General features: G+C 46.0%; 1 protein-coding gene across 25 annotated transcripts in view; it reads right to left on the bottom strand.

Moving 5' to 3' along the window:
• The window catches only part of DDX4 (DEAD-box helicase 4), a 1,188,488-nt gene that overhangs the window by 570,387 nt on the left and 599,458 nt on the right, over window positions 1-18,643 (bottom strand). For all 25 annotated transcript variants that reach the window (XM_063962294.1, XM_063962347.1, XM_063962463.1 and 22 more), the window contains one exon: window positions 5,168-5,224. In XM_063962294.1, the coding sequence (XP_063818364.1) occupies window positions 5,168-5,224 (57 nt within the window). The remainder of the gene's footprint in view (window positions 1-5,167; window positions 5,225-18,643) is intronic.

Here is an 18,643-nt window from a genome sequence, read left to right as displayed (position 1 = left end):
CCCTGCTACCACTACTGCACCTATCTTACCCCCTTGCTACCACTACTGCTCCCATCCTACCCCCTTCCACCTCTACTGCACACATTCTATCCCACATACCCACACAGTGCCTATTATAAACACCCCCATACCCACACAGTGCTCAGTATACACACCCCCATAGTGACCATCATATGCACCCCCATAGTGACCATCATACGCACACCCATACCACACGGCGCCCATCATACGCACACCCATACCACATGGCGCCCATCATACGCACACCCATGCCACACGGCGCCCATCATACGCACACCCATGCCGCACAGTGCCCATCATACGCACACCCATTCCACACAGCGCCCATCATACACACACCCATGCCGCACAGTGCCCATCATACGCACACCCATTCCACACAGTGCCCATCATACGCACACCCATTCCACACAGCGCCCATCATACGCAATCTGCCACACAGCGCCCATCATACGCACACCCATGCCACACAGCGCCCATCATACGCACACCCATGCCACACAGCGCCCATCATACGCACACCCATGCCACACAGCGCCCATCACACGCACACCCCTATACCACACAGTGCCCATTATACACACTTACAATGCTCATAGCACCCTCTATACCCACACACTGGCCATCATGCGCACCACCCATACCCACACAGTGCTCATTATACACCCCCCCCCCCCCCCCAGCGCCTAGCAAATGGGTACTCCATACCCACAGTGCCCATGATACATCCCCCCATACACAGTGACCAGCAAACATAAACTCCCATATCCACACAGTGCTCAGCATAGACAACTGCCACACCCACACAGTGCTCAGCATACACACAAACAATCCCCAAACCAAAGCAGTGCCCAGCATACGCACACACCTCGTGTTATAGCGGTAGGGCTTCAACAAGGACACAGAAAAGCTGATCTTAAAAGTTGACGGGGAGCAGGAAGCACCGAATCCTGGGTACTGATGCCTCCCTACCCCTAACACTGCCTACAGCACTTCCTGCACCTAACCCCCTATTTGCCCCGCAATACTGCCATAACTGCTGTCTACCATGTGCGGTGGTCTAATGCTATGTGAGGAGGCATAAGGGAAGCTCAAAAGCATACATTGCTATGGGACCCAGAAACTGTGAAGTAGGACCCCAATTTTTTAAAGTGAGGAGTCCCCGGGACCCACAATTTTTTCTGCTCAGCGCGATCACCCTTCCCCCATATCTTGCACCCTGATACTTGTCAGTGTGAAGGAAAGACCAGCGTCTCTGCAGCCTGATGGAGAAAATGGCGCAGAGTGAGCTGTGAGGATGAAGCTCCGCCCCCTTAATGACGCGCTTCGTCTCTCTTCTTGTATGATTATACTGGTGGGGGGGTTTTGGGACAGTCCCTCGGCACTAATGTCCCCTCTTGCCAGATGTCCACTGAGGATTTATTCGTTGCCCAGGGCGCCCCCCCTGCACCCTGTAGTGCTGCATGTATGTGGGAGCTTGGCGCGCTGCGGTACCTCAGATAAATGCAGTCACTGAAGTCTTCTTTTCTTCATCTACTCACCTGTCTTCTGGCTCTGAAAGGGGGTGAAGGCAGGCTGCGGGAGTGAGCATCTAGGGGTACCAAGCGATCAGCACCCTCAGGAGCTAATGGTGTCCTGTAGCCAGAAGCAGAGCCCTTGAACTCACTGGAAGTGGGTCATACTCCTCTCACCTAAGTCCCACGAAGCAGGGAGACTTGCCAGCAGCCTCCCTTAACATTAAAAATCTAACGAAAAGTATTTTTTCAGAGAAACTCGGTAGAGCTCCCTGTAGTGCATCCAGTCTCACTGGGCACAATTCTAAAACTGGAGTCTGGAGGAGGGGCATAGAGGGAGGAGCCAGTTCACACCTTTTCAAAGTCTTAAAGTGCCCATGTCTCCTGCAGATCCAGTCTATACCCCATGTTTCTATGCTGACCCCAGCATCCTCTAGGACGTATGAGAAATAAAAATATACAATACCCTAAACACTTAGCTGATTTGGACTTTTATACTCTGTCCTAGATTCGGAAAGGTTTCTGGCATGACTCACTCTGGGTGCCCTCCTCTCAACATGAGACCAGAAACTCAGTGGACGCGTTGTGCACTACATGCTCTCCTACATGGCACTAACTACAGAAGCCTTCTCTTACCATGAGCTTAAGTTCATGAGGGATACTGTCGAAATTCCCTCTGATTTGCTGGTAAGGGACCACACGCTGCACAAACATCCTCTGCGAGGCTGCTTTTATAAACTTCGCAACCGCCTTTAATACTCTAGGTGAATAGTACAGGGGCATTCTAACTTCCATTTATTAATGCTCCACTTGAACTATCAGCAGATGGCAGAATTGCCTAACTTACTTATTAATAAGTACATAACTACTGATTTCTGGATTTTTCGAATATACTTGGCAGCTATTAAACAGCTTTGTTATTGTGCATAAAGGCATGTGCATCTCCAAATGTGACGCATATATAAAAAGCAATACAATATGGCTCCCTGGGAGCCATTACGTTCCCCCATAACATTCCACCCGTTTGTTTTTATGAAGTAGAATGCATACTGTCAATTATCCAACCCTTAACATTGAAAGTGGAAATGTTAATGTATTATTCTCAATGGTTTTTGCACTGTGAAACCACTTGGGAGTGTTCTTGGCTTGATATTCCTCCTCTCTTTAAGAGGCTATTTACATTTCATGAGTGTCCGTTTCTGGATTACAGCTGTATGGGCCCACAAGCCTTCTGAAGTAGAAGACCTGTCTGCTGCCAACAGGGTGAACATCTCTCAGTTTGCTTGAGAACACAAATTACATTTTCAATTACACAATGCAGATGATGTGAGGATAAGAAGACAACAGCACAAACAGCATGACTCCTCCTTGCATCATCATGACTTCAAGCTGGCGGAGGTAACCAATGCACTGTGCGGCTGTCACACTCCGGGCTTTTAAAAGTACTTTTTTGCCTATGCGATGTCTGTCCTAGCTGGCACAAAGGTCTGGGCGTGCTGTAATTACACATCGCTCTCAGAGGTCCTCCAGCGCTGATTCAGCATGAAGTCTCCTGCAGCGGCTGCTGCTTCTGTGAATAGCACTTCACAGCGCTATCTTCGATTGTTTCAGTGTTTATTTCTCATTGTGCTCACTTCCTGGTGTTTCGGGCTAGTGAGTTTCTCTCCAAATTAAGACATGGGCGCTGCCATCTTGGATTCCATCAGCTGATGCTCCATTGTCCAATCCTGGAGCTCCTTTTCGTCAGCTGACTGAAACATCCAATGAATACACACTGCAAAGTATAAAAGGTAACTTCCTGGGATTACCAATTAGTCAGTACAACAGTCTCTATCCAGGAATTAAAAGCTCTGTGCATATCTCCTTCATTCCAGTGACTTTGTATGATACAGTTCGTCCAGATTCCATTCCGGCTACCACTGCTATCTGGACTTTGCCTGGCAGTGTTAATATTCCGGATCAGGCTGCGGTCAGGGTGGGTTAGGCACCCCTGGGTGGGGTTAGCAGGTGGGATGGTTAGGTTTAGGCAGAGGGGACGGGATATAGGATTTAGGCACTACGGGCAGAGGCTAGAGTTAGACTGCAGGGAGGTAGTGTTAGGAGTGGTTGTGATGACCCCGCCACTGTGTCTTATCAGGATTCCGGCATTGGTATTACGACTGCCTGGATTCCCTGCGCCGGGAAATTGTGTTTGTCTGGCTCTGATACTAGCCAGTGCCTCTGCAGCCACTGACATCACCACACATCATTTCTTACATCAGCATCATCTACAAAATGGAAACTTTGCAAGAAACTGCCTAGTGGTCATAATTTAGCCAGTTCGTCTATACCATGTACACACAGAGCGCTATTCTACTGTAGTATATAATATAAATGAAAAAGTAGAGAATAGCGCCTAGGTAAATTCAGTAAGACCCCCTAAATACAAAAGGGATAAAAGGACTATATGGTCACACCTAACACTCCTTACATATACGTAAGTGGCAGCTTCTAAACAATATAGAGATAAATATTAAAAAATGAAGTATAAAAAGCGCCTAGTAGTGTTGGTGACTCACTCCTCGTGAAAAAATTGTGATAATAAAACAGATAGTAAACTTAGCTGCGGGTATTTCTGGTGGATGACTCTTATAGACAGCACATGTAAAGGAGAGATAAAATAAACATAGTGTGTACTGTTTTTAAATTTCCACAGGTGTTTTTCTGTATATATAAAAAACAATTTATAGGAACTATGCAGGTTCCAATTTTAAAGGAAAAACTATGTTTAGTTAAAAACAATAGTTTAATAGACACACTCCTGCCCAAACATGCAGGTTACATATATAATTAAAACAGTACACAAAATCAAAGGACATATATAGCAGCTGGTTCAATTGTAAAAATGCAGGTATTAATCGTACAATGTTAAAAAATATAGCAGGCTTATCTGTCCACAAATATGGGTATTGGATTAGATTTCATCCATGAATGCAAGTATCAAACGTACAAGATATAAGGTAAAAACATGGCTTATCTGTCCACGGATAGGAAGTCAGAAAGGGGTGGGCAATGCCCACCCCTTTCTGACTTCCTATCCGTGGACAGATAAGCCATGTTTTTACCTTATATCTTGTACGTTTGATACTTGCATTCATGGATGAAATCTAATCCAATACCCATATTTGTGGACAGATAAGCCTGCTATATTTTTTAACATTGTACGATTAATACCTGCATTTTTACAATTGAACCAGCTGCTATATATGTCCTTTGATTTTGTGTACTGTTTTAATTATATATGTAACCTGCATGTTTGGGCAGGAGTGTGTCTATTAAACTATTGTTTTTAACTAAACATAGTTTTTCCTTTAAAATTGGAACCTGCATAGTTCCTATAAATTGTTTTTTATATATACAGAAAAACACCTGTGGAAATTTAAAAACAGTACACACTATGTTTATTTTATCTCTCCTTTACATGTGCTGTCTATAAGAGTCATCCACCAGAAATACCCGCAGCTAAGTTTACTATCTGTTTTATTATCACAATTTTTTCACGAGGAGTGAGTCACCAACACTACTAGGCGCTTTTTATACTTCATTTTTTAATATAATATAAATATATAACAACTTGCCAAAATTGAACGTACCTCCTCTTCCACCTCTTCGTCCCCTTGATCCAAAACCAGAGTTTTCATTGTTAAAGCCTAATTGACGAATTGGAGAGAAAAAATAAAAATAAAAAAGTGAACACAGATTTTACGTTTAAGTAATATATAAACGCTTACCACAAATTTGGAAATGGGTTGAAAATAGGATTTTAATTACATACCGGTAAATCCTTATCTCGTTGTCCGTAGAAAATACTGGGGTTCCATTTAGTACCATGGGTATTGACGGGTCAACTTGGAGCCATGGGCACATTAAGAATTTGATAGTGAGGGTTTGCTCCTCCCTCTATGCCCCTCCTACCACACTCAATCTAGGAAACTGTGCCCGAGGAGACAGACATACTTTGATAGAAGGATAGATAAGGATAGTGGTGAGATTACAAAACCAGCACATACACAAAAGTAAAGCTAAGCTAACCAAACTTGAAACAGGAACAGCAATTTCTGAACCAACACTACTTAACTAAGTAACAGTGCAGGAAAAACGAAGCACCGGGGGCGGGCGCCCAGCATCCTCTACGGCAGTGTTTCCCAACCTCGGTCCTCAAGGCACACTAACAGTCCTGGTTTTAACGATATCCAGGCTTGAACACAGGTGACTTAATTAGTACCTCAGTTATTTTGGTTTAACCATCTGTGCTGAAGCCTGTATATCACTAAAACCTGCACTTTTGGTGTGCCTTGAGGACCGCGGTTGGGAATGCCTGCTCTACGGACTACGAGAAAAGCATTTACCGGTAGGTAATTAAAATCCTATTTTCTCTTACGTCCTAGAAGATACTGGGGTTCCATTTAGTACCATGGGGATGTACCAAAGCTCCCAAACCGGGTGGGAGAGTGCTGAGGTTCCTGTAGAACTGATTAACCAAACCGAAGGTCCTCAGAGGCCTAAGTATCAAACTTGTATAACTTAACAAACGTGTTCGAAACAGACCAAGAAGCCGCTCTGCAAAGCTATAAAGCCGAGACACCCCAGGAAACAGCCCAGGAAGAACCCAATTTACGAGTAGAGTGTGCCTTAACAGATTTGGGACACGGCAATCCTGCCGTAGAATACGCATGCTGGATAGTGAACCTGATCCAGCGAGAGATCGTCTGCTTTGAAGCAGGACACCCAATTTTCTTGGGATCATACAGGACAAACATAGTCCGATTTTCTGCGACGAGCAGTCCTCCTCAGAAAGATTTTCAGAGCCCTTACAACATCCAAGGACTTTGATGGAATTGAGTCAGTAGCAACTGGCACCACAATAGGTTGGTTGATATGAAAAGCCGACAAACTTTGGAAGGAACTGCTGACGTGTCCGGAGCTCAGCTCTATCCTCATGGAAGATTAAGTAGGGGCTTTTACAAGACAAAGTCCCCAACTCCAACAAACGCCTAGCAGAAGCCAAGGCCAACAAAGTGACAGCCTTCCACGTAAGAAACTTCACATCAACCTCCTGTAAAGGCTCGAACCAATCCGATTGGAGGAACTGCAACAGCACAATAAGATCACAGGGTGCCGTAGGCGGCACAAAGGGAGGCTGGATATGCAGAACACCTTTCAAGAAAGTCTGATCCTCCGGGAGGGAAGCCAGTTTCTGGAAGAAAATGGACCAAGGCCGAAATCTGGACCTTTATGGATTCCAAACGCAGGCCCATATCCACACCTGCTTGCAGGAAGAGGAGAAAACGTCCAAGTTGAAACTCCACCGTAGGAAAATTCTCGGGATTCACACCAAGATACATACTTTATCCAAATGTGATGGTAATGTCTAGACATTACTCCTTCCCTAGCCTGTACCAGGATAGGAATAACCTTGTTCGGAATGCCCATCCGAGCTAATATCTGGCGGTCAACCTCCATTCCGTCAAATGTAGCAGTGGCAAGTCTTGATAAGCGAATGGCCCCTGTTGCAGAAGGTCCTCACAATGAGGAAGAGGCCTTGGATCTTCCAGCAGTAGATCTAGAAGATCAACGTACCAAGCCCTTCTTGGCCAGATCGGAGCAATGAGGATTGCCTGAACTTTTGTTCTCTTTAGGAGTTTAGAATCCTTGGGATGAGTGTAAGTGGAGGAAACACGTACACCGACTGGAACACCCACTGAGACACCAGAGCGTCCAACGCCACTGCTTGCGGGTCTCTTGACCTGGAACAATACCTCCGAAGCTTCTCGTTGAGGTGGGAGGCCATCATTTCTGTTTGAGGAACCCCCCAAAGATTTTTCACCTCCGTGAACAGCTCCAGATGGAGGCCCCAATATCCTGGATGGAGATAGTGTCTGCTGAGGAAGTTCGTTTCCCAGTTGTCCACTCCTGGAATGAAAATTGCAGACAGCACCAACACGTGTTTTTCTGCACAGAGGATGATTCTCGTCACCTCCGACATTGAAGCTCTGCTCTTAGTTCCGCCCTGTCGGTTTATGTAGGCCACCGTCGTTACATTGTCCGACTGCACTGGAATGGCTCGTTCTCGCATAAGATGTGCCGCTTGGAGAAGACCGTTGTACACGGCTCTTAGTTCCAGAATGTTTATGGGAAGACCGGATTCCAGACTTTACCACCTTCCATGGAAGGTTTTCCCTTAAGTGAATGCACCCCATCCCCGGAGGCTAGCATATGTGGTTAGAAGGATCCAGTCCTGAATCCCGAACCTGCGGTCCTCTAGAAGGCGAGGTAATTGTAGCCACCAGGAGTGAAATCCTGGACTTTGGCGACAGACTTATTCTCTGGTGCATGTGTCGATGAGATCCCGACCACTTGTCCAGGAGATCCAGCTGGAAGGGCACAGCATGAAACCTCCCGTACTGGAGAGCCTCGTAAGAGGCTACCATCTTCCACAGAAGGCGAATGCACTGATGAGCAGACACCCGGGCTGGCTTCAGGACATCTCGGACCATTGTTTGTATAACCAATGCTTTCTCCTCCGGAAGAAACACCCTATGCGCTTTCATATCGAGGATCATTCCCAGAAAGTACAACCTCCTGGTCGGCTCCATATGTGATTTGGGAACATTCAGGATCCAACCGTGTTCCCTGAGTAGATGAGTCGTGAGAACAATGGACTGTAACAGCTTCTCCTTGGACGATGTCTTTATCAGCAGATTGTTCAGATATGGAATTATGTTCACCAAGGTGATGGCGGAGATGATGGTTCTCCTCTGCAGACGGGGGATGAACACCCATGATGCTGTGGAGAGGCCGAATGGCAGTGCCTCGAACAGAAAATAACTGTCTAACAGTGCGAATCGTAGAAAAGCTTGATGCGGTGGCTAAATCGGAATGTGAAGGTATGCATTCTTGATATCCAGGGATACCAGGAATTCCCCCTCTTTCAGAACTGATATCACCGCCCTCAGACTCCATTTCGAACTTGAACACCCTCAGAAAGGGGATTAGCGATTTTAAGTTCAAAATGGGCCTGACCGAACCATCCGGTTTCGGTACCACGAAAAGGTTCGAATAGTAACCTTTGTTTTGCAAATGGGGTAGAACTGGTACAATGACCTGTGACTCCACAAACTTCTGGATGGCTTCCTGTAGGATAGCCTTGTCTGCCAGCAAAGCTGGCAAGCCTGATTTGAAGAATCGGTGAGGAGGAAGATCTTGAAACTCCAGCCTGTACCCACTGGGACACAATATCTTACACCCAGGGATCCAGGTCGGACAACACCCAGACGTGGCTGAAATGCCCGAGTCTCACCCCCACCTCAAGGCCGCGCGGTCCACCGTCAGGTTGGGGACTTAGGCGAACCTGAAGCAGGCTTCTGTTCCTGGGAACCCGCAGCATGTCTCTTAGATTTTGTCCGACCTCCTCAAAAGATGGTGTTGGACGGCTTGGCCTTTCTTGTTTTAGTAACCCTAAAGGACTGTGATGCAGCTGAAGAAAAAGGTTTCTTCGTAACAGGTGCAGCTGAGGGAAGAAAAGGTGACTTTCCCGCTGTAGCCGTGGAAATCCACACATCCAATGCTTCCCCAAAGAGAGCCTGACCTGTATAGGGTAGGATCTCCACACTTCCCCTGGATTCCGCAACGGCAGACCACTTGCGCAACCAAAGTCTCAATGTATCCAAATCCTCATGCAACGTGCCAAACCCCTTTACTATAGCTTTGGAAATCCATGCACAGGCAATAGTAGGACACAGTATCGCCACTAAAACAGTGTATTTGGACTTGAGCATAGTGTCAATTTTGCGATCAGGCGGTTCTTTTAACGCGAAGATCAAGGGACAGGTAAAACAACCTTTTTTGAGAGTCTGGATACAGACGCGTCAACTACGGGTGGGTTGTCGCATTTTTTCCTATCCTCCTCAGGGAAAGGAAAAGCAACCAGAACCTTTGTAGGGATCTGAGATTTTTTTCTTCGGGTTTTCCCAGGCTCTCTCAAATAGGATTTTAAAACCTACCGATAAATCCTTTTCTCTTAATCCATAGAGGATGCTGGGGACACTTCAAGAACCATGGGGTATAGACGGGATCCGCAGGAAACATGGGCACTTTAAGACTTTTAAGGGGCGTGTACTGGCTCCTCCCTCTATGCCCCTCCTCCAGACTCCAGTTATAGGAACTGTGCCCAGGGAGACGGATATTTTGAGGAAAAGGATTTATTGTTAAACTAAGGTGAGATACATACCAGCTCACACCTCAAGCACGCCGTACAACATGGCATGCAACATAACGCAAGTCAACGGCATGAACAACGTCAGCAACAGGCTGACTAAAAACGTAACACAACGTGTTGAAACGTAACAAAAAACTGCAGATACAGTACGCACTGGGACGGGCACCCAGCATCCTCTACGGACTAAGAGAAAAGGATTTACCGGTAGGTATTAAAATCCTATTTTCTCATACGTCCTAGAGGATGCTGGGGTCACATCAAGAACCATGGGGTTATACCAAAGCTCTAGAACGGGCGGGAGAGTGCGGATGACTCTGCAGCGCCGATCCAAACAAGAGGGTATCAAACTCGTAGAACTTCGCAAAGGTGTTTGAACCCGACCAAGTAGCCGCTCGGCAAAGTTGTAATGCCGAGACCCCCTGGGCAGCCGCCCAGAACGAGCCCACCTTTCTGGTAGAATGGGCCTTCACCGATTTCGGTAACTGCATTCCAGCCGTAGAATGAGCATGCTGAATCGTATGACAGATTCGGCGCGCAATAGTCTGCTTGGAAGCAGGAGCCACAATCTTCTTGTGAGCATACAGGACAAACAGAGCCTCCGTTTTCCTAAACTGAGTCGTTCTGGCGACATAAATCTTCAAAGCGCTGACTACATCGAGAAACTTCGATTCAAGCAAGGCGTCAGTAGCCACTGGCACCACAATAGATTGGTTCAACTGGAACGACAAAACCACTTTCAGCAGAAATTGCGGACGAGTCCTCAACTCTGCTCTATCTTCATTAAAGTTCAAATAAGGCCTCTTGCGAGACAAGGTCGCTAATTCAGACACCCGCCTTGCAGATGCCAAGGCCAACAGCATGACCACTTTCCAAGTGAGGAATTTCAACTCTACCTTCTGTAAAGGTTCAAACCAATGAGAATGAAGGAATTGCAACACCACGTTAAGATCCCACGGTGCCACTGGGGGCACAAAGGGAGGTTGGATGTGCAACACGCCTTTCACGAAAGTCTGAACTTCTGGAAGGGAGGCCAATTGTTTTTGAAAGAAAACCGATAAGGCTGAAATTTGTACTTTAATTGAGCCCAACTTTAGGCCCGCATCCACACCAGCCTGTAGAAAATGGAGAAAACGTCCTTACTGATATTCTTCCGTAGGAACCTTCCTGGATTCACATTTTCTCCAAATACGGCGGTAATGTTTAGACGTTACTCCTTTTCTGGCCTGAATAAGAGTGGGGATGACTTCCTTGGGAATACCCTTTCGGGCTAGGATCCGGCGTTCAACCGCCATGCCGTCAAACGAAGTCGCGGTAAGTCTTGGAGCACGGCCCCTGCTGTAACAGATCCTCTCGTAGAGGAAGAGGCCAGGGATCTCCTATGAGTAATTCCTGAAGATCTGGATAGCAAGCCCTCCTTGGCCAGTCTGGAACAATGAGGATCGCTTGAACCTTTGTTCGTCTTTATGATCTTTATCACTTTTGGAACGAGTGGAAGCAGAGGAAACACATACACCGGCTGAAACACCAACGGTGTCACTAGGGCGTCCACTGCTATTGCTTGAGGTTCTCTCAACCTGGAACAATATCTCGGAAGTTTCTTGTTGATGAAAGACGCAGTCACGTCTATTTGAGGAATTCCCCAAAGACCTGTCACTTCTGCAAAGACCTCTTGATGGAGGCCCCACTCTCCTGGATGGAGATTGTGTCTGCTGAGGAAGTCTGCTTCCCAGTTGTCCACTCCTGGAATGAAGATCGCTGACAGAGCGTTTGTATGCTTTTCCGCCCAGCAGAGAACCTTTGTGGCCTCTGCGATTGCCGTACTGCTCTTTGCTCCGCTGTACGCTACTGCTGTTATGTTGTCCGACTGAATCAAGACGGCCCGATTGCGAAGATGTTCGCCAAATGGCCCTAAACTCCAGAATGTTTATGTGTAGACAAATTTCCTGGCTTCACCATCTTCCCTGGAAGCATTCCCCCTGTGTGACTGCTTCCAAGCCTCGGAGACTCGCATCCGTGGTCACCAGAATCCAGTCCTGGATGCCGAACCTGCATCCCTCTAGGAGGTGAGAGCTGTGCAGCCACCACAGGAGTGAGATTCTGGTCTTGGAAGACAGGAATCTTTCGGGGCATGTGCAGATGGGACCCGGACCACCTGTCCATCAGGTCCCACTGAAACACTCTGGCATGGAATCTGCCAAATTGAATGGCCTCGTAGGCCGCCACCATCTACCCCAGCAACAGAGTGCATTGATGGATCGATAATCTTGCTGGTTTCAGAATGTGTTTGACCAGGTGCTGAATTTCCATAGTCTTTTCCACTGGAAGAAAAACTCTAATTCTGTGTCCAGAATCATTCCCAAAAACGACAGCCGTCTCCTCGGAACCAACTGTGATTTTTGCAAGTTTAGGAGCCAACCATGTTGCTGCAGAATTGTCAGGGAAAGCATAATGTTCTGCAGTAATTGGTCCCTGGATCTTGCCTTTATCAGGACATCGTCCAAGTACGGGATAATTGTGACTCCTTGTTTGCGCAGGAGAAACATCATTTCGGCCATTACTTTGGTGAAAACCATCGGAGCCGTGGACAGACCAAACGGCAACGTCTGAAATTGGTAATGACAATCCTGAACTGAAAACCTCAGGTAAGCCTGATGTGGAGGATAAATGGGAACATGCAAGTAGGCATCCTTTATGTCTACAGACACCATAAAATCCCCCTCCTCCTGACTGGAGATCACAGCCCGTAGAGATTCCATCTTGAATTTGAATTTTCTCAGGTAGAAATTGAGGGATTGGAGATTCAGTATTAGTCTGACTGAGCAGTCTGGATTCGGGACCACGAACAGGCTCGAATAAAAGCCTTCTCCCTGTTGCGACGGGGAAACTCTGACAATGACTTGATTGCGACACGATTTTTGTATTGCGGCACATACCACCCTCCCTGTCCGGAATAGAAGCTGGCAAGGACGATTTGAAAAATCGGCGAGGGGGAACATCTTGAAACTCCAGCTAAAAAAATGGGAACTATCAAACTGCGCACAGCTTATGGAAGTAAATATATCAGTCTATGATGTTGATCAGAAGGTTATGGACCAATGTTCCTATATTCTTCTATCTTTCCTTCCAATTCTTTCCTTTCTTACTTCTGAAAAGTCCCCTTCAAATTTGTCGAATGTCCCTCAAAAACAAGGAAAGAACAATATTGTGTAGCAGTTCCTGGATTTGAGTGATTCTCTGAGTAATCTGGTTCGACAAGATGGTTCGTACCGTACTCACGTCTGAACGGTGGGATTCACACACATAAAGGTTTCTTTTTTGGGAAGGTTTTCTCCTGACTGGATTTGGTCGTGTTCTCTTAAATCCTCGTCAAGTGGTATCCCAACATGAAAAGTACCGAGGAGAAAAAATATCCTAATTAGTGGATATCCCACGGTATAATATATTCAGTCAGTCAACCGGAGAAATGGACTCGCGTACCGTACTCACACTCAAAGTGTATTCAATATACCCATAAAGGTATCTTTAACTGTAATTCATACTCCAACAGATAAAATAAAAAGACGTAGATGGGCAGGCGTACCCCACTTACAATCTTCTATGATGTTGTCTTGCCCGTAGCGGTTTCTTTTTCCACTTTCTTCCCAGGAAGTGGAACTCCACTATCGGCTCCCAATCTCGGTATAATGGAAATATATATCGAAAAATGGAAGTTTAATAAAAAGGAGTTTTATTGAATTCAAACAATAAAAGTATCAGCAATGGGGCAGAAAAAACTCTAATAGGCCGACCAGAAGATGTTGATAACCATTCAAAAAAAGGTGAAATAGATCCGGATTACCTCACCTCAAAAGATGGTAGTCTGGAAGGTCTACAGGTGATGTCTGTCCCTCACACCAACGCGTTTCGACCAGAGGGTCTTTTTCAAGGTGTGTTAAGAGGGAGATTGTAGTTCTATTTATACCCCTAAACAGGTAGTGGTTATAAAGTGGGTGTGGTTAGTCTTAATGCTAATCGTGAACATAGGGGCCTTTAAGACTTATAATAAATTATTATAGATTGCCTGTCCGTCCCTTATACATTGGAGGGACGTCCTTGCGGGTTAGAAACAGTTTTGACTGTTTAGAAACAGTTTTAACAGTATGTGTATAGTGTTTAAGCGCTATGCGTTCCACCTGTCCGGGGTGGAACGCACCACTTCTGCCGGATATCGTGCGTTCCACCTGTCCGGAGTGGAACGCACCGTCTCCGTCTGACGAGAAACCGGAAGTGACGCGCCGGGAGGATGATATGCGGAAGCTGTGCGTTCCATCTATCTGAAGTGGAACGCACTGCTTCCGCCGGGCGAGGAGGGCCGGAAAGACCGTGTGTTCCACTATTACTTAGTGGAACGCACTGCGGCCGGGAATGCGGCCATAGTGGAGCCTATGTAATGTTTCCCATATAGTTATATATAATACTTATATGGCGGGGAAAAAAAGATAATAATACCTAACCAAATGGATAGGTTAGGTACATTAAAAGCAGTATATGGGGAAATATAAAAATAAAATGCATGGTTGGGTATAATGTAACCCCATTGTGATAGTACATAAAATTAAAATACATTGGTTTAAAATCAGACACAAAATAAGACTTGAATAAAAAGTAAAAAATAAAAAAATAAAAAATAAATAAAAAAATTACACAAAAAATAGGATGTACATAAAAGACAGTATATGCCATGTTGGGATACAATATTAAATCCTGCATTACTCGAATTTTAGGTAAAAACATACTTAATAATGAATTGGAACAATTATAAATAAATATGTCCATAACCAAGAGAAGATGTGCCTATGGAGATGGATTGTGTATCCAAAATACCCTCTTCCTGACTCATTTATATCTCAATCTTTTCAACGGAATGAATGGGTCTGCATGGGTATTTGAAGTTATGGAAAGACCATATGTGCAAACCGTCTGAGATTGCCCTTTTCTGTGGAATACAACTGGCGCCAAGAAATTGGAGAAGTACTGACATCGAAGAAAGACTTGCAAGGACAGAAATGCGGTCCATCTTCAACCTAGGAACCTTACAACCAAGAGGAATGAACCTGGATTTTGAGATCAAATGGTTCTTGTAGGGAACCAAAAAGATTAGGGTACCCATGCAGACCCATTCATTCCGTTGAAAAGATTGAGATATAAATGAGTCAGGAAACTTCCATTTTTCGATATATATTTCCATTATACCGAGATTGGGAGCCGATAGTGGAGTTCCACTTCCTGGGAAGAAAGTGGAAAAAGAAACCGCTACGGGCAAGACAACATCATAGAAGATTGTAAGTGGGGTACGCCTGCCCATCTACGTCTTTTTATTTTATCTGTTGGAGTATGAATTACAGTTAAAGATACCTTTATGGGTATATTGAATACACTTTGAGTGTGAGTACGGTACGCGAGTCCATTTCTCCGGTTGACTGACTGAATATATTATACCGTGGGATATCCACTAATTAGGATATTTTTTCTCCTCGGTACTTTTCATGTTGGGATACCACTTGACGAGGATTTAAGAGAACACGACCAAATCCAGTCAGGAGAAAACCTTCCCAAAAAAGAAACCTTTATGTGTGTGAATCCCACCGTTCAGACGTGAGTACGGTACGAACCATCTTGTCGAACCAGATTACTCAGAGAATCACTCAAATCCAGGAACTGCTACACAATATTGTTCTTTCCTTGTTTTTGAGGGACATTCGACAAATTTGAAGGGGACTTTTCAGAAGTAAGAAAGGAAAGAATTGGAAGGAAAGATAGAAGAATATAGGAACATTGGTCCATAACCTTCTGATCAACATCATAGACTGATATATTTACTTCCATAAGCTGTGCGCAGTTTGATAGTTCCCATTTTTTTAGCTAATGTTCAGGATATATGGTGTTGAGTGACACCAGGGTTCTACAAAACTGCAGCCGCTGTGAGCGCAGTGGTCCACTATCCCTGTATTTCTTGTATATCTTGAAACTCCAGTTTGTACCCCTGGGACACTATTTCTAAAACCCATGGGTCCAGGGCCGAACGAGCCCAGAACTGACTGAAGAGCCCGAGACGTGCCCCCACTGGTGCAGACTCCCGCAGAGGAGCCCCAGCGTCATGAGTTGGATTTGGCAGAAGCCGGGGAGGACTTCTGCTCCTGGGAACGGGCGGTGATCGTTTACCTTTTCCCTTTCCTCTAAAAGCAAGGAAGGAAGACCCTCTGCCTTTTCTGTATTTATTGGGCCGAAAGGACTGCATCCGATAGTGGTGTGCTTTCTTTTGTGGTGGAGGCACATAAGGTAAAAATGATGACTTACCCACGGTAGCCGTAGATACCAAGTCAGCGAGGCCGTCACCAAATACACCACCTTTAAACGGAAGAGATTCCATAGCTTTCTTAGAGTCAGCATCAGCATTCCATTGATGAATCCACAATGCTCTCCTAGCTGAGACTGCCATGGCATTGGCCCTTGATCTCAAGAGGCCAATATCCCTCGCAGCTTCCTTTAAGTAGACTGCAGCGTCCCTGATAAAACCTAGTGTCAAAAGAACGCTATCCGTATCCAGGGTATCTATTTCAGATGACCAGTTATCTGCCCATTTTTCGATAGCACTACTCACCCACGCAGATGCAATGGCTGGTCTGAGTAGAGTACCCGTGGTGACATAAATGGATTTCAATGTATTTTCCTGCCTACGATCCACAGGATCCTTTAGAGCTGCCGTGTCAGGGGATGGAAGAGCCACCTTTTTGGACAGCCGTGATAGAGCTTTGTCCACAATGGGGGGTGACACCCATTTTTCCCTATCCCTAGAGTGAAACGGATACGCCACTGGAATCCTTTTGGGAATCAAACTTTTTTTCAGGATTTTCCCAAACCTTTTCACAAAGCGTGTTCAGGTCATGAGAGGGAGGAAACGTTAGCTCAGGTTTCTTTCCTTTATACATACAGACCCTAGTATCAGGAACAGTAGGGTCCTCAGTGATATGTAAGATGTCTTTTATTGCCACAATAATGTACTGAATGCTCTTTGCCAGTTTTAGATCTAATTTGGCATCACTATAGTCGACACTTGAGTCAGTGTCCGTGTCAGTATCAGTGTCTGCCAGCTGGGCAAATTAACGTTTTTGTGACCCCCGAGTGGGTCTGGACTTTTAACAACACATCCTCTACGGATTTCTTCCATGCCTGGTTCTGAGACTCAAATTTATCCAATCTTATTTATCAGAGCCACATTTGGATTCAAAGCACTCAAAACATTCACCCAATCAGGTGTCGACGGTACCGACAGGGCCAATCGCACAGCAGTTTGTGTCCCTAACATAGTCTACCCCTGGGAAGAGCACTCCGCCTCAGATATGCCGACACACTGGGCCTATAGGGGTCCGACCCACAGTAAAGCCAGTCAGACGGACACAGAGGGAGTTATTGCCAGCACACAACCCAGCGCTCAATCGCGGTCTGAAACACCACAGAAAATGTCCCAGACCTGCAGCGCTTTTATAATTAACATATGATACAGCAAAATAACTCCTCCCTCCCCCCTCCCCCCCCGTTTTTCACCCTGATACTAATGCAGCAGTGTGACGAAGGACCAGCGTCTCTGCAGCCTTGTGTAGAGAAAATGGCGCCGGGTTGTGTGCTGTGAGGGCTAAGCTACGCCCCCGTAATGGCGCGCTTCAGACCCGCTCTTTTCAAATACATTTTTATACTGGCGGGGGTCCGGACAGTGCCCTGGCACTATGTCCGCTCTTGCCAGTTACTTATAGATGTCATATAGGGCGGATCCAGTCTATACCCCATGGTTCTTGATGTGACCCCAGCATCCTCTAGGATGTATGAGAAAACAGCAGTAATGGTACACAGACACATACGCCCTTATCTAACTATTCGTACTCAAAAGGTAGATAGAGATTTATTGATGTATAGTCTGTACTCAGAGTGGGATACAGGGAGACTCACCCCGCTTCCAAGATAACCCCATACGTTAGCCAACGCTGAGTGGTTTCAGACGCTACTAGTGTACACTGCCACTCTATAAACCTACAGTGAACACAGACGCTCAGTGAACACAAACACACCGGTCACACAGCTGCCTATGCTGCGACCGGGTCCCCTCACTGTAGCGACCAGTGAACACAGACGCACCGGTCACACAGCCGCCTAAGCTGCGACTGGGTCCCCTCGTGGTACAGTCTGGGACGGAAGCGAGTAAACAGTTCATGGCGGAAGACCGGCGAAAACTGGTCATTAACCGGGGGGAGGGGCGACCAGAAGAGCGCCCGACTCCCTACTGCTGACATAAACCCAAGGGATCGCAGCCTCAAGCTATTCCTGGCGCCTATGATCCTTAAGGCCTAGCGCTGGAGCACGTCAGCTACTGTTTGGTAATCTCCTCCCAAACCAGTGCAGCTGTGTCCGTATTCAGTCTAGCTAAGCGGAACCGATGCCTTACATTCGTCCCGTGCTCCGGCCACAGCCTGGTAACGTCTGATGGACCTCCTAGTATTATTATCGTATTTGCTGTGGTGCGCTCCCTGGGTTTTAGCGACAGTATTCTCAGTCCAATGGTGAGGCCAAAAAAAAATTCTTAAACACACGGTCACAGAAGCAACAGGTCCGTTTATCTTCTATCCACCAATTTAAGAACCCCCAAACTTCTATATGTAAGAGTGGTGTCTTAACTGTGGACTTTGAAAAACTCAGAAAGATCCCATATGGGCCCAATTAGTGATCTAAAAATACATCCCATATATTTGGAGTGCTGCAAATAAGTAGTCCTTAATTTTCAAAGCATGCAAGATTTTTCAGGACCCAGCATTAGGTTTTC

Source organism: Pseudophryne corroboree, chromosome 1 (genome assembly GCF_028390025.1).
Source record: "Pseudophryne corroboree isolate aPseCor3 chromosome 1, aPseCor3.hap2, whole genome shotgun sequence".
NCBI lineage: Eukaryota > Metazoa > Chordata > Amphibia > Anura > Myobatrachidae > Pseudophryne > Pseudophryne corroboree.
The sequence above is the reverse complement of the archived record's forward strand: the minus strand, read 5'-3'. Positions and strand labels throughout refer to the sequence as shown.